The following is a 16,242-nucleotide window of genomic DNA, read 5'->3' as shown; positions in this document are numbered from 1 at the left end:
TAGTCTTGAACTCTTGATCTCACGTGATCCAACCACCTCAGCCTCCCAAAGTGCTGGGATTACAGGCTTGAGCACCGCGCCCGGCCCAAGATAGTCTTTTCTACACAAATTTAGTCTTGGGATTTCTCTTTACCCTTTATGCGCCTTTGAAAAATCCACAATCTTTTTTGATTAGCATAAGATTTTCTAGCTGTCTCCAAGATTCTGGCACGATTGGAGGAAATACAGTGTTTTCTTTAATTTTTGCTTTCTTGTTTAAAGAAGAGAAAGTTCTTAACTGCTTGGAATGCTTAGATTTGTTAAGCTTCAATTTCTGTCATTTGTTTTATCAAAACTTATTTGAAAGATTTTTCGAAAATTAAAATTGTTATATCTAACTTTTTCTCCAAAATAATATCTCTTCTTTCTTCACTTAAATTTTAGAATCAGTTTCTTGTCCCATTATTGTTCTTAGCAACTTTAAACATCCATGTTGGGTTTTCCAGGCACCCTAGGTTCACAGTACACTTCTTTCAACTTGACCTCCTTCATGTCTGCTACATAACACTTGAATGTCTTTGTCATCCCACACCTTTAAATTCTTCAGCTTTCTTCCATGACTAAACACTGTTGCAGTTTGAGAGCATGATATAGAGCTGTTGCCTATGTAGGAAAGCTGGCATCCTATCTATGCATTTAGACAGTAAAAATGGAGCTGTCTTTTGATACTGGACCCTTCCCAGTGCATCCTCTTCCCCTGGTTAGTAAACTTAAATTATTATACTGAAATTTTGTATCTTAAATTGGAGTTTAAAATGCTCTCATAATTTGGAATGTTCAAAATATTCTGAAGTAAGTTTCTGCAGAAGAGTCTAAATGATATATAAATTGTCCAAAGCAAAAGTGCCCAGTTTTAGGAAAATCTTTTTGTTATATACTTTTTTTTTTTTAATTTTATCCATTCTGTAGAGGTATCTCCTGTTTTTTTTTTTTTTTTTTTTTTTTTTTTGAGACAGAGTCTTGCTCTGTCGCCCAGGCTGGAGTGCAGTGGCGCGATCTTGGCTCACTGCAAGCTCTGCCTTCTGGGCTCATGCCATTTTCCTCCCTCAGCCTCCTGAGTAGCTGGGACTACAGGCACCCGTCACCACGCCCAGCTAATATTTTTGTATTTTTAGTAGAGATGGGGTTTCACCATGTTAGCCAGGATGGTCTCGGTCTTGACCTCGTGATCCACCCGCCTCGGCCTCCTAAAGTGCTGGGATTACAGGTGTGAGCCACCACACCCGGCCTTTGTTATATAGTATTAAACATTCTCTTCTATAAAGTTTAGTGGAAACTTGTTATTTTTTAGATAGAAACCGTGTGAGTTTTAGAACTGTATAATTTTGAAATCTGTTTATATGAATTCATGTAACTTTCAAAATTGATATGGAAAACATAGGATCTAGGTTTCCCCCCTATTTTTGCATTTCTTTCCTATATACCCTTAAAGAAATAAGACATTATTTTTTACCATCACCTTTCAGAGTGAATAGGAAAGTGTTAAATACCTGTTATTGGGCCTCATGGACATTGGACATTGGGTAGAGCCATTAATTATTTTGTTATGAGTTGCTTGCTAATTTTTTTCCGAGATAAATATTTTCATTTTGTCCTGATTTTTTTTTTTCTTTTTTGAGATGGAGTTTTGCTCTTGTTGCCCAGGCTGGAGTGCAATGGCATGATCTCGGCTCACCACAAACTCTGCCTCCAGGATTCAAGAGATTCTCCTGCCTTTGCCTCCCGAGTAGCTGGGATTACAGGCATATGCCACCATGCCTGGCTAATTTTGTATTTTTAGTAGAGATGGAGTTTCTTCTTGTTGGTCATGCTGGTCTCCAACTCCCGACCTCAGATGATCCACCCGTCTCGGCCTCCCAAAGTGCTGGGATTACAAGTGTGAGCCACCGTGCCCAGCCAGTCCTGATTTCTAATGTGTTAATATTGCTGAATAGGGGGAAAACATACTTATTTTGAAACTTCTTAAGGGGATCCTGGATTTTAAAATATTTTAAAATTTTGATACAGAAATAAGAATCAAACTCCACAATGACAACCTATTTGGAATTCATTCAACAAAATGAAGAACGAGATGGAGTCCGATTTAGTTGGAATGTTTGGCCATCAAGTCGACTGGAAGCTACAAGAATGGTTGTTCCTGTGGCAGCCCTGTTTACACCACTGAAAGAGAGACCTGACTTACCACCTATTCAATATGAACCTGTTCTGTGTAGTAGGACCACTTGCCGTGCAGTTTTGAATCCTTTATGGTAAGTAAAATATATAGAGAAACTAATGTGGCAATGAGATTTAAAAATGCAGGGTTTTTTTTTTTTTGCATATTTTTATAAAAATCCCTTTGTTTTTGTTCATAGTAATTTTTTCAAATTAGGACAGTCAGAAAAATCCAGAGAGCTGTAAAATTTTAGGATCATTCTAGTTGTAGTGAGTTGATAATATAAAGAGACCAAATGTAAGAGTGTCACTATAAAAACTGTTAGATCCTATCAGTGTCTTCTGAATAGTGGTGCTGGATATGTATCAACCCATCTTGTGTCATTAGATAAGTCATAATTGGCTGGGCACGGTAACTCATGCCTGTAATCCCAGCACTTTGGGAGGCCGAGGTGGTGGATCACCTGAAGTCAGGAGTTTGAGACCAGCCTGACCAATATGGTGGAACCCCGTCTCTACTGAATACAAAACTTAGCTGGGTGTGGTGGCATGTGCCTGTAGTCCCAGCTATTCAGGAGGCTGAGACAGAGAATTGCTTGAACCTGAGAGGCGGAGGTTGCAGTGAGCTGAGATCATGCCTCTGCACTCCAGCATTGGCGACAGAGTGAGACTCCGCCTCAAAAAAAAAAAAAGTCATGATTGAGTGACATGATGTTACAAAAATGTTGTGATTTCTGTTGCTTAAGCCAAAGTCTCAGGAATCATCTCTTACTTCTCTTTCCATTCCCTCTCCCTCAGCCAATCCACTAGCAAATCTAGGTGATCTACCTTAGAACATTACAGATTCTGTCTCTTGCAGCCTCTTATTCCATCTCTGGTAGTATACCCTGCTTCAAGATACCACTATCTTTTTTCCTGGGCAATTTCAATAGCCTCCTACCTGCTTTCCCTGTTTCTATTCTTGTCTTTCAGCAGTCTGTTCTCCATCCAGAAGCTAGAGTTTTATGAATGAAAATCAGATTATTAAAATCTTCCAGTAGTAGCTTCTTATTTTTGGAATGAGAAATCCAAACCACTTATCAAGATCTATAAAGCCTTGTATGGTCTAGCCTCTGTATATATTTCTGCCTTCATCTGGTATTATCCATTTTCCTTATTATCATCTACATAATACCTTAACCCTATTACCGTCCTTCTGATTCTTGAACATACCAAACTTATTCCTGCCTTGACACTGGTATGGTAGCTGTGCATTCTGCCCGGATTCTTCCATCTCCAGATTTTCTTGTGATTGGTTCCTTTTCATTCTGGTCATATTTTAGTTGTCTAATTAAGAAGGCTGTTTTTTAAAGCAGCCCTCTTAAACACATTCTTACATTCTGCTTTGTTTTCTTTAATCTGTTATTACCATGTAAAAGTATTTTCGGCTGGGCGGAGTAGCTCATGCCTGTAATCCCAGTGCTTTGGGAGGCCAAGGTGGGAGGATTGCCTGGGCAGCAAAGCAAGACCCCATTTCTACAGGGGAAAAAAAAAGAAAAAAAAATATAGATACATGTGTGTGTATATATATATATATTTTTTATATTTTTGTGTATATATATATTTTTTATGTGTATATGCTGAGTGTGGTGGTATGTGCCTGTAGTCCTAGCTACTTGGGAGGCTGAAGATGGGAGAAACACTTGAGCCAGGAGTTCAATGCTGCAGGGAGCTATGATTCTACCATTGCAACGCAGCCTGGGCAATAGAATGAGACCCTGTCTCAAAAAAAAACCAAACGTATTTTCTTGTTTGTGCATCTGCTTGTCTTTTGTCTGTCTGTCTTTTCTAGAATGTAAACTCCATGAGAGCAGTTCTCTTTTTCCTGTATCACCAGCACCTAAAATAATGGTTGGTACTTGTTAGGCATTCAGTAAATATATTTTTGACCTGAATAAATGTTTTCTAGGTCTGAGTGTAGATGTTACTGAAGTCACTTGAAGAAAAAAATAGGATTATTTTAATTTTATTGATATTGCTGTGTATGTGTGTGTATATATATTTTTGAGATGGTTTCACTCTGTTACTTAGACTGGAGTGCAGTGTTGTGATTCTGGTTCACTGTGTCTTTGACCACCTGGGCTCAGATGATCCTCCCACCTAAGCCCCCTAAGTAGCTAGGACTACAGTCATGCGCCACCATGCCTGGATGATTGTATTTTTTGTAAAGACTGGGTTTCACTATATTGCCTAAGCTGGTCTTGAACTCCTGGACTCAAGCCGTCTGCCACCTCAGCCTCCCAAAGTGCTGAGATTACAGGCGTGAGCTACTGCACCCAGTGAATATTTACTGTATGTTAAAAGTTATAATATATTCACCATTTAGGTAAACTTGTATATGTTAAAAGTATGAATTAGATATTGGTAGTGTCTAAAACTACATGGCTTTTAAAAGTTACTTTTACTTTCAATTTGAATATGTTCATGTTTTAGGAAGAAATTAATTTCATTGAAATTTGAATTTTTATAAAATTGAACTGAAATATGAACTGATATATCTTTTCTTTTTTTAAAATAGTCAAGTGGATTATCGAGCAAAACTTTGGGCTTGCAACTTTTGTTACCAAAGGAATCAGGTAAGAAAACATCCATTGCATGCCAGGCGCGTTGGCTCACGCCTGTAATCCCAGCACTTTGGGAGGCCGAGGCAGGTGGATCACGAGGTCAGGAGATCGAGACCCTCCTGGCTAACACAGTGAAACCCTGTCTCTACTAAAAATACAAAAAAAAGTTTGCCAGGCTTGATGGCAGGCGCCTGTAGTCCCAGCTACTAGGGAGGCTGAGGCAGGAGAATGGCGTGAACCTGGGAGGCGGAGCTTGCAGTGAGCCGAGATCGCGCCACTGCACTCCAGCGTGGGTGACAGAGCAAGACTCCGTCTCAAAAAAAAACGTAAAACATCCATTGCAGATGTTAATGCCAAAATACTAGTCATGTAGAAAAATGCATATTTAAAAAAAGATACAAATAATTATTTCTCATTTAATGAAAATGCCTTTTTAAAAATAATTAAATGATCAGGAAATGCTTTCAGTTTAAAATTTTATTAATCTTTGTATCCTATAATTTGTTAAACATTTTTGTTTTTTTTTTTCTATTTGTAGTTTCCACCTAGTTATGCTGGTATATCTGAACTGAATCAGCCTGCTGAACTTTTACCTCAGTTTTCTAGCATTGAATATGTAGTTCTGGTAAGAACATAAGAACAAATATTTAAGAAAGTTTTAAAATTTATACTGAAATAATTGTTAAATTGTGGTAATTTGGAAGCAATCATGCTTAATTAGATGGAATTGATTGATTTGATGGAACATTTCAAAGGTAAACTGTTGAGGTCAGTTTGAGCAGGGTAATTCCTATGTTGTAGTAATTTGATGGGTGGCTAAGATACTGGGTAGGGTGGTGTGATTTACTATACTGAGTAGATCAGTAAACAATAAAGTATCAGTCTTGCTTTGTAGTTGGAAATTCAGTTAACAAATACTTAGTCAATATGATGCTGGAGTTGGCTAATGTATCCCCCAGGTCTAATTAATGAAAATAATCTTGCATCGGTCCTTCTTAGCGAAATCATTTTTGTTTTCTTTCTGAATACCTAACATAGTTGTTTGCATGTTTAAGTGTGGAAGTAATATCTTTTATGAATGTTTTAGAGAAAACAGTTATGGTTCACTTGGACCATTTAGTAATTTGTTCAGCCTGGCTAGTTTCTAGTTCTCTGAAAATTCAAGTCAGGTTTACTAATTATTTTATAAGAGTCAAATGAAACCTTATGCATGAGTTAAATAAAATGGAAAGTGAAAGTCCCCTCTGTGTAACTATACCTAATGTTCGTAATCTTACTTTTTCACCTGATGATATGTCTTAGATCTCTCTCCATGACAGTAGAAATAACCTATTTCATTTCTGAAATGGCTTTACTAGGATACTTTTGTTTCTGTTATTTAATTAGTTCCCTGTTGACTGTCTTGTATATTGTGCTTTAAACTATGTATTTTTTCTTTTTGGTGACTTTTTTAAAAGCGTGGTCCTCAGATGCCTTTGATATTCCTCTATGTGGTTGATACTTGCATGGAAGATGAAGATTTACAAGCCCTGAAAGAATCCATGCAGATGTCATTAAGTCTTTTACCACCTACAGCTTTGGTTGGACTTATTACTTTTGGGAGAATGGTTCAGGTTCATGAACTTGGATGTGAAGGCATTTCAAAAAGCTATGTCTTCAGAGGAACAAAAGATTTGTCAGCCAAACAACTGCAGGTAAACAACAAGAATGGTAGTTTTCACCTATCTGAACATTACTCTGTTGATGTTTATAAATGCTTTCTATATGTTTCTAGGACAAATTTTTATTATGAATAACTAATATGATATTATAACAAAGGCTTTAAATTCAGTGCTGGCCTCAGTTTTCTTTTCACGTGCCTTAAATTGTTATACAGATTAAAGACCCTTCACTTTTAACTGTATCTTTAAAATTTAAAGTCAAACTGGCTGGGCGCGGTGGCTCAAGCCTGTAATCCCAGCACTTTGGGAGGCCGAGATGGGCGGATCACGAGGTCAGGAGATCGAGACCATCGTGGCTAACACGGTGAAACCCCGTCTCTACTAAAAAAAATACAAAAAACTAGCCGGGCGAGGTGGCGGGCGCCTGTAGTCCCAGCTACTCGGGAGGCTGAGGCAGGAGAATGGCGTGAACCCGGGAGGCGGAGCTTGCAGTGAGCCGAGTGGTCACAGGTGACCACTGTGATGGTCACCTCATTGTCATGCAGAATGAAGTCCAATTAGATGCAGAAGAACTTGAGATGGAGGCCATGGTGTGGGCGAGTGCAGGACTGGTGCTGCCCGACACGATGCTAGTCACCTGATGAAGTGAGGGTCTCACCCCAGTGTGGTCTTGGCTTCCTCATAAGAACCGATCACCTTGGTGGCTGCTGAGGAGAGAGCTTTTGTTTCTTAACGTTTCACTTAGGAACTAAATAATTTTAGTATATTTGGCAAGGGGAGTTATTTTGAGACTGGACAATTTTTAGTTTATGAACTATGGTTGCATATGTATTTTAGTGGTTTTTATCACTGAGACGAATTGAAGCTTTCTCTTCCAAGGCAAAGGAGTTATGTGCAGCATACTAGGATCATCTGCTCGGCTGAACATCTTTTTTTCTGCCCAGAGATTTTGATAGTCCGTAAGAGAGTAATGTCTATTTGTATTGGGAGATGGTTGGTATATATACCTTATATATATAATATAAGGTTGTTCATGTAGGTCCTTCGAAAAAACTTTCCAAGTAATTCTGGTGCAACTCCTAGTTGAGAACCGTTACCCTAGAAAATGATAGATAAGCCTGGCATAAAGTTGACAGATGTAAAATCAGACTTCAGAGGCTTCCAGGTCGACCAAAATGAAGAAGGAAGGAAGAGATTTTTGAAGGTGAGTCTAATTTGAAACTTGGCAGACTGAGGAAGTGGTGCTACAGTTAACTTAGAGAACATACTAGAGGAATTTGCAGGCTTAAATGGGGAGGATAATGAGTAATGAATGTGTTAGTCAATGAGTAGTGAATAAGATTTGAGAAGGTAGAGAAAGTTGAAGTTTGTTGTTTTTTTTTTTGAGATAGAGTCTCGCTCTGTCGCCCAGACTGGGGTGCATTGGCATGATCTTGGCTTACTGCACTCTCCGCCTCCCAGGTTCAAGCGATTCTCCTGCCTCAGCCTCTTGAGTAGCTGGAACTACTGGCATCCACTATCATGCCCGGCTAATTTTGGTATTTTTGTAGAGATGTGGTTTCACTATGTTGGCCAGGCTGGTCTTGAACTCCTGACCTCAGTATATCTGCCTTCCTCGGCCTCCCAGAGTGCTGGGACTACAGATGTGAGCCACCGTGCTCAGCCTGAAGTTTGTTCTTTTAAGTGGTTTGTTGTTGAAAGTAATGAAGGAGGAGATAGCATGGGAATTTGAGAGAGAACTGAGTTAAAGAGATGTACTTTAGGAGGAAGGAGAAAGGAAAGAGACTAAAGAGGGTGAGAGCAAGCAAGAGTGAGATGAGGAAAGTGAGGTTTAGGAAGACATAGTAGGGATTCCTTCAGGAGCACAGGAAGCGGAGAGGAGAATCATGTTTCTGTGAGACAGGAGAGAAAGTGAACCAGTTTAAATCTCTGTGCTTTAGTTTTTTTCATTTGTAAAATAGAGATAGCAATAGTATTTACCTTATAGTGTAGTCATGAGAATTAAGTGAATTGTACATGTGTTTGCTATATTAATGTTATTATTAAATTATGAATTTATTTAGAATGGTTTACTGTTCTGATTGTAGAGTCCCTTTTACTTAAATTATGTAATACATGTGAAGCACGTAAAACATCTTCCTTTTTTCTTTTTTTTTGATGCGGAGTCTTGCTCTGTCACCCAGGCTGGAGTGCAGTGGCATGATCTTGCAGTCTCTAGCTCCTGAGTTCAAGCAATTCTCCTGCCTCAGCCCCCTGGGTGGCTGGGACTACAGGCATGTGCCACCACACCTGGCTAATTTTTTTTTCTGTATTTTTGGTAGAGACGAGGTTTTACCGTGTTGGCCAGGATGGTCTTGATCTCCTGACCTCGTGATCTGCCTGCCTCAGCCTCCCAAAATGCTGGGATTACAGGCGTGAGCCACCTAGCTTTTTTTAGTTTGTTTGTCTGAGATGGAGTCTCGCTCTGTCACCCTGGCTGGAGTGCAGTGGCACGATCTCAGCTCACTGCAACCTCAGCCTCCTGGGTTCGAGAGATTCTCCTGCCTCAGCCTCCCAGATAGCTGGGATTACAGGAGCACACCACCATGCCTGACTAATTTTTGTATTTTTGTTAGAGATGGTACTTCACCATGTTAACCAAGGCTAGTCTTGAACTCCTTGACCTCGTGATTCGCCCACCATGACCTCCCAAAGTGCTGGGATTAGGCGTGAACCATCGCACCTGGCCCTAATTTTTGTATTTTTAGTAGAAATGGGGTTTCACCATGTTGGCCAGACTGGTCTCGAACTCCTGACCTCAGGTGATCCACTCGCCTCGGCCTCCCAAAATACTGGGATTACAGGCGTGATTCACCGCGCCTGGCCACATCTTCTTTTTTCAATAGGCGAGTGAATGCCTGCAGACTAATTTTTTTTTTCCTCCACTGAAACATTTTTATTTTCTTTCCCTATTCATCTCGTTGAAGAGAGCCTGGTCTTTGCTCCCCAAATAGTCCTGAATTCAAATCTTAAACTCGGCCGGGTGCGGTGGCTCAAGCCTGTAATCCCAGCACTTTGGGAGGCTGAGACGGGCGGATCACGAGGTCAGGAGATCAAGACCATCCTGGCAAACATGGTGAAACCCCGTCTCTACTAAAAAATACAAAAAACTAGCCGGGCAAGGTGGCGGGCACCTGTAGTCCCAGCTACTCGGGAGGCTGAGGCAGGAGAATGGCGGGAACCCGGGAGGCGGAGCTTGCAGTGAGCTGAGATCCGGCCACTGCACTCCAGCCTGGGCCACAGAGCGAGACTCCGTCTCAAAAAAAAAAAAAAAAAGAAGAAATCTATTTCATTATTGCTTTTTGAGGAAATAGTATATATAAAGGTTTTAGCATAGAATATGGGACATGTTAAGTTCTTAGTAAAGAGTTGTTGTTTCCACTAACAGTATAGGAAATATGCAGGATTAGTTCACTAATTTTATCTTTGTACATCTTTAGACTTCTATTTTCTGTTACACAGTTTTATAACTCCAGTACTTCATGACTAAGCATTTCTAGATTCAAGAAAAATTTAGTATAACATTTTCATTTTTCTGGAGACAAATTGTGCACATATCTGAAATTCAAAACAAAGGTGGCAGTTTGGTTATGAATTACGTTAGAAAATGAAGATGTATATATACACAAAGTATGTGAACCGTAAAACTCCCCATGTCATAACACTTATTACTGTTGCAATTTTACATTTATCTGTCTGTTGATTTGATTAATTTCTGTTTCTGGATTTCAATTTCCATGAGGGAAGGGACTAGTTAGTTTTTACCATTATATTCCTGCCACATAGCAGGTGCTTATGATATAGTTTGCTGAAAGGGATGAATGAATATAAATTAAGAAGTATGGACATTTAAGTTACACAACAATTTATTTTGACTGTTAATTAGAAATAAAGTGTTTCTGAGCTAATATGCTTCCTCTTTGGTTATATAACACCTTGTGCTTTGCTCTCTCATGATGATTATTTTGTGTTATTGTTTTCTTGATAATCTCTCCCACTGGATTCTTTGTTTTCTGAGGAAGGAGACCTTGTATTTTTTATTTTTGTGTTTCTAATGTCTAGCATCGCATTTTATACATGATAAATAGTTGATTAATCTTTGTAAAAGTAATTAAATGAATATTGTGCAAGTAATCTCTTTACAGGAAATGCTGGGGCTCTCTAAAGTACCAGTTACTCAAGCAACACGTGGTCCTCAGGTACAGCAGCCACCTCCTTCCAACAGGTAATTAAATATGATGAAGAGAATTTGACCATTTCTGTAGGTATTTTGAACATTCCATACCCTTGAACATAGATACTATATTGTTAAATATTTTTAGGAATATAAGTAAATTGTGTTAACATACTTTTTAAAGAATTGAGACAAAATCATGCCATTAAAATGGTTTGTTTTTTGTTGTACCAATGTAAAGAGTTACTTTAGTTTTGTTATTTTCCTTATTTTTTATTTTGAACTTTGGAAAAAACTTGTTTTTGTGTGGGTTTAGGGCAGCCAAGGTTTTTATTTTTTCTTCTTAGCTTTAGAGGTAGCTTTTTCCCCTAAGGTTTCCGGAGTGCAGTGGCACGATCTTGGCTCACTGCAACTTCTGCCTCCCAGGTTCAAGCAGTTCTCCTGCCTCAGCCTCTCGAGTAGCTGGGATTACAGGCATGCACCACCATGCCTGGCTAATTTTTGTTTTTTTAGTGGATACAGACTTTCACCATCTTGATCTCCTGCCCTTGTGATCCTCCCTCCTCGGCCTCCCAAAGTGCTGGGATTACAGTCGTGAGCCACCACGCCCTGCTAGCTTTTTCCCCTAAGCTTTTTAATCAGAGGTAGTATTACTAAAATTGAGTTGATGTATTTTCTCACAATTATTTCAGTAACCTAAAACTGACTAGACTAGTAAGTGAAAGATGAAATCCTGAAGTAGTACTTGGTTTGAGTGTTTCGTTTATTGTAGTTGTACTCAAAATGTGGTTTCTGGAGCTGATATCGTCAAGTGTTACCTAGGAATGTGTTTGAAATGCAAATTCTTGGGCTCCGCTCCACACCTACTGAAACAAACTCTAGAACTGGGATCTAGCAATATGTGTTAAAATAAGCCCTCCAGCTGGTTCTCATGTACACGAAAGTTTGAGAACCATTGGTCTGCTGTGTGTTCAGAGTATTGTTTTCTGTTTTTAGGAAAGTGAAATTTGTTCCTTGAACTCTCACCCATAAACATTTATAAATGACTTTTTATTTAATTTTGTTTCTCAGATTCTTACAACCAGTACAGAAAATAGACATGAATCTCACAGATCTTCTGGGAGAACTCCAGCGAGACCCTTGGCCTGTACCACAGGGAAAGAGACCTTTGCGTTCCTCCGGAGTGGCACTTTCCATTGCTGTAGGACTGCTGGAGGTAGGGAAGATGGTTTTGTTTTGGAATGTAAAGTGTGTGTGTGTGTGTGTGTGTGCGTGTGTGTAATTGTAAGGATATAGGAAGAACCAAAGTGCTTTTTTTCCTCCCTATTTTCTCACTCAGCATCTACAAAGAATACTTCTGTGGTTTTCCCTCACATACCAACCAAGCAGTTCTGCCTTCCATACCAGCTGGGTGTCCTGTAATTCAGTTCAATTCTGACACTATCTAACTGGAGATAACATCACATCTCACAGATTGAGGGCTCAGTCCCACAAGACTGCCCCCACTTCAGTGCCAGTCACAAGTAGTAGGTTGTCACCTATACTTCTGACAGACTGGCTGTAAATTGGACACTCTCCTTGGGTTTGATTCATTTGCTAGAATGGCTCACAGAACTCTAGGAAACACTTTATGTTTCTTGGTTTATGATAAAGATATTACATAGAATATAAATGAAGTCAGATGGACTAGATGCATAGACTGATGTGTGGGAGAAGGGGTTCCAAATTTCTGTGCCTTCTCTGGGGTACCACCCTCCAGGAACCTCCACATATTCATTTGTCTGGAAGCTCTCCAAACTGTGTTCTTTTGGGTTTACATGAAGGCTTCACTACATAGGCATGATTGATTACATCACTAGCCATTATCCCCTCTCTCCTGGAGGTTGGGGGTGTGGAACTGAAAGTCTCAACCTTCTAACCATGCTTTAGTCTTTTCTGTGACCAGCCCCCATCTTGAAGCTATGTGGGAGTCATTTTATTAGCATACAGAAGGCCCTCTTGGCTGGGCACCTCATGCCTGTAATCCCAGCACTTTGGGAGGCTGAGGTGGGCAGATCACCTGAGGTCAGGAGTTTGAGACCAGCATGACCAATATGGCAAAACCCCATCTCTACCGAAAATACAAAAATTAGCCAGGCATGGTGGTGGGCATCTGTAATCCTGGCCACTTGGGAGGCTGAAGCAGGGAGAATTGCCTGAACCCAGGAGGTGGAGGTTGCAGGGAGCTGAGATCGTGTCACTGCACTTTAACCTGGGTGACAGAGTGAGACTCTGTCTCAAAAAACAAAAACAAAAAATAAAAGGTACTCTTATCATTCTACAGATTCCAAGGTTTTTAGGAGCTGTGTGTCAGGAAAGGAGAGGAAAAAATATATTTCCCAGTATTATAGGAAATGGTATGTACAAGAGAATATTAAGTCAAAAAAAATCAGTTATGGGACAGTGAGTGTATGATTTTATCTATGTGAAGTGTTTTCCTACAGCGTATTGTCTTATGTATTGTTTTGCATATATCCTGTACAGACATGATTCTGGAAAGAAGTTCACCCAGATATTAACAGTGGTGCAGTAAGTGGAGTTTTAGTAGAATGTGAAAATTTTATACTATACGTATCTTAGTTTTAGAATTACAAAATAGTGGCCAGGTGCGGTGGCTCACGCTTGTAATCCCAGCACTTTGGGAGGCCGAGGAGGGCAGATCATGAGGTCAGGAGATCAAGACCATCCTAGCTAACACGGTGAAACCCTGTCTCTACTAAAAATACAAAAAAAAATTAGCCGGGTGTGGTGGCACCTGCCTGTAATCCCAGCTACTCGGGAGACTGAGGCAGGAGAATCACTTGAACCCAAAAGGCAGAGGTTGCAATGAGCCGAGATCATGCCACTGCACTGCAGCCTGGGCAAAGAGAGAGACTCCATCTCATAAACAAAACAAAACAAAATAGTTTCTTTAAAATGTTTGTAAAAAAATTTGAAATGCTATCAAATTTACAGAAAAGGTGCAAGAAGTGTATAAATAATTTTTTTCTCCAAACTTTGAGATTGTGAACCCCAAATATCTGAGACAATCTCAATTAATTTAGAAAGTTAATTTTGGGCTTAGTGCGTTGGCTCATGCCTGTAATCCCACCATTGTGGGAGGCCGAGGTGGGTGGATCTCTTGAGGTCAGGAGTTTGAGACCAGCCTGATCAACATGGTGAAACCCTGTCTCTACTAAAAATACAAAAAAATTAGCTGGGTATGGTGGCAGGTGCCTGTATTCCCAGCTACTTGGGAGGCTGAAGTAGGAGAATCACTTGAACCCGGGAGGTAGAGGTTGCAGTGAGCCAGGATTACGCCACTGCACTCCAATCTGGGTGACAGAGTGAGACTCCATCTCAAAAGAAAAAAAAAAAAAAGTTTATTTTGCCAAGGCTGAGGACTTGTGCCTCTGGAGGTCCTGATGACATGCGTCCAAGGTGGTCAGAGCACAATTGGTTTTATAAATTTTAGGGAGACATGAGACATCAATCAATATATATAAGATGTATGTTGGTTCCATCCAGATAGGTCGGACCTGGAAGCTCCTCAAGCAGGGAGGGGCTTCCAGGTCACAGGTGGGTGAGAGACAGGTAGGTGAGAGACACACGTAGGTGCATTCTTTTGAGTTTCTGATTAGCTTTCCCCAAGGAGGCAATCAGATATGCATTTATCTTAGTGAGCAGAGGGATGACTTTGAATAGAATGGGAGATAGGTTTGCCCTAAGCAGTTTCCAGCTTGACTTTTCCCTTTCGTTTAATAATTTTGGGGTCCCAAGATTTATTTTCCTTTCACAAGATTAAGCTGCTGATATGATAGTCCCAGCCTCTTGAAACTTTATATTTCCTATGAACCAGGATAATCTCCTATATAACCACAATATAAAACTATTAAAATCAAAATATTAACACTGATATATTACGACCAGCTAATTCTCAGACCCCATTCAAGTTTTACTAGTTGTCTCAATAATTTCCTTTACTGAAAGGATTTAGTTCAGTTCTGCATTTATGGCTGTATCTATTTACTCTCCTTCAGCCTGAACAGTTCCTTAATCTTTCCTGATCTTGACACTTTGGAAGATTCAGACCAGTTATTTGTAAAACATTCTTCAATTTGAGTTTGTCTTGAAGTATCCTCGTAATTTGGTTCGGGTCTTGCATCTTTGGGAGGAATATCGCAGAAGTAATGCTGTGTTCTTATTGCTGCATCTTACAAGTGGCACATGATTTTCATTTGTTCCATTACGGATGATATTCACTTTGGTCATTCATTAAGGTTGTATCTGCCAGGGCTCTCCACTTTAAAATTATTCTTTTTTTACTCCTTTGTAATTAATAAATATTGCAAAATATTAGAAACCCCCATGCTGATTTGTTTCGTTACTGCTGATGTTAACTTTCCTTACTTGGTTAAGGTTGTTTTTGCCACTGTAAAGTTACAGGTTTTCCTATTGTAATTATAAATATCTTATTAGGAGATACCTTGAAAATATGTGAATAATCAGTGTACTCAGCAAAGTTTTATTCACTAGTTTAGCATCCATTGATGATTCTTTTCTAATCAATTATTATTATGATGCATGCCAAATAGTGCCTTTCTAATTCCATCATTTCTACGTTTATTAATTGGCTTTGTACTTGAGGAAGAGCTTTTTCTCCTCTCACATTTACATATATATATATATATATAAACTTATACACGCACACACACATATATGTAAATACATACAGAATACACACTGCGTGGGTTCTTACATTCTTATTTTATACAACAAGATACATTCTTTTACTGTCATTATTTACTTTGATGCTTAGGTTTTCCCAGATTTGGCTAGTGGGAGCCTCTTCAAGCTGCTTCTGGGTCCTTATTAAATGCTGCATGTTTGCTTAAATACTTCCTTTCTGGTATAGTAAGATGTTCAGGGCTTATCTTATCCTTTTCCTGCTCTGGACCTGAAATGAACCATTTAGGAGCCATGTTTCCTTTTAGCCTTGATTCTACCAGGTAGAAGATAAGGCTTCATGTGCACCCTTACCCTGGGTGTCATTAATTTTAGGTCAAAGTGGATGGAGCTAAGAAAAAAATGTATGTGGATATATGTGTATCTATATATGTATATAAAATTATAAGTATATGTGTGTGCATATATGTCTACATACTCCAATATACATGTATGATCTCTATTAAAATAAAAAAATTTATATTATAAACCAGTAATTCTTTCAAGTATGTTCAATTCAATACCACAGGGTTTATTCTCTCCTTCCCGCATTTCCATATTTGTAACTCATTCTCTATGAGAAACCTGCTCCCGTTATCAAATATATTTACTTATTTGCTCAGTCCTAGATTATCTAGAATAGTTTCAGAGTTTCTGGCTCATACCTCTGTTAGAAACAAGCTTAGGAGTTAGAGCTCAATATTTGTTTAATGTTCTGAGAATATATAGTACAAAATATAATGTTAATAAGTTAAATGGGTTATTCCCCTCCACTGCCCTTAGTGTGATTATGTTATTCTTTGCTGTAAGTTTTTTTTTTTTTTTTTGA

The 16,242-nt window shown here is 39.2% G+C and overlaps 1 protein-coding gene across 4 annotated transcripts in view; it reads left to right on the top strand.

The window, feature by feature from the left end:
* The window catches only part of SEC23A (Sec23 homolog A (S. cerevisiae)), a 73,618-nt gene that overhangs the window by 6,449 nt on the left and 50,927 nt on the right, over window positions 1-16,242 (top strand). For 2 of the 4 annotated variants that reach the window (XM_011926218.1, XM_011926226.1), the window contains 6 exons: window positions 2,047-2,288; window positions 4,751-4,808; window positions 5,335-5,421; window positions 6,254-6,490; window positions 10,642-10,721; window positions 11,742-11,886. In XM_011926218.1, the coding sequence (XP_011781608.1) occupies window positions 2,068-2,288; window positions 4,751-4,808; window positions 5,335-5,421; window positions 6,254-6,490; window positions 10,642-10,721; window positions 11,742-11,886 (828 nt within the window). In that variant the 5' untranslated portion in view covers window positions 2,047-2,067. The remainder of the gene's footprint in view (window positions 1-2,046; window positions 2,289-4,750; window positions 4,809-5,334; window positions 5,422-6,253; window positions 6,491-10,641; window positions 10,722-11,741; window positions 11,887-16,242) is intronic. The other 2 variants (XM_011926234.1, XM_011926243.1) reach the window with 2 other exon arrangements.

Source organism: Colobus angolensis, unplaced genomic scaffold, assembly GCF_000951035.1.
Source record: "Colobus angolensis palliatus isolate OR3802 unplaced genomic scaffold, Cang.pa_1.0 Scaffold119, whole genome shotgun sequence".
In the NCBI taxonomy this organism is placed as follows: Eukaryota; Metazoa; Chordata; class Mammalia; order Primates; family Cercopithecidae; genus Colobus; species Colobus angolensis.
Note: the sequence above shows the minus strand (reverse complement) of the source record. Positions and strands in the feature narration are given on the sequence as shown.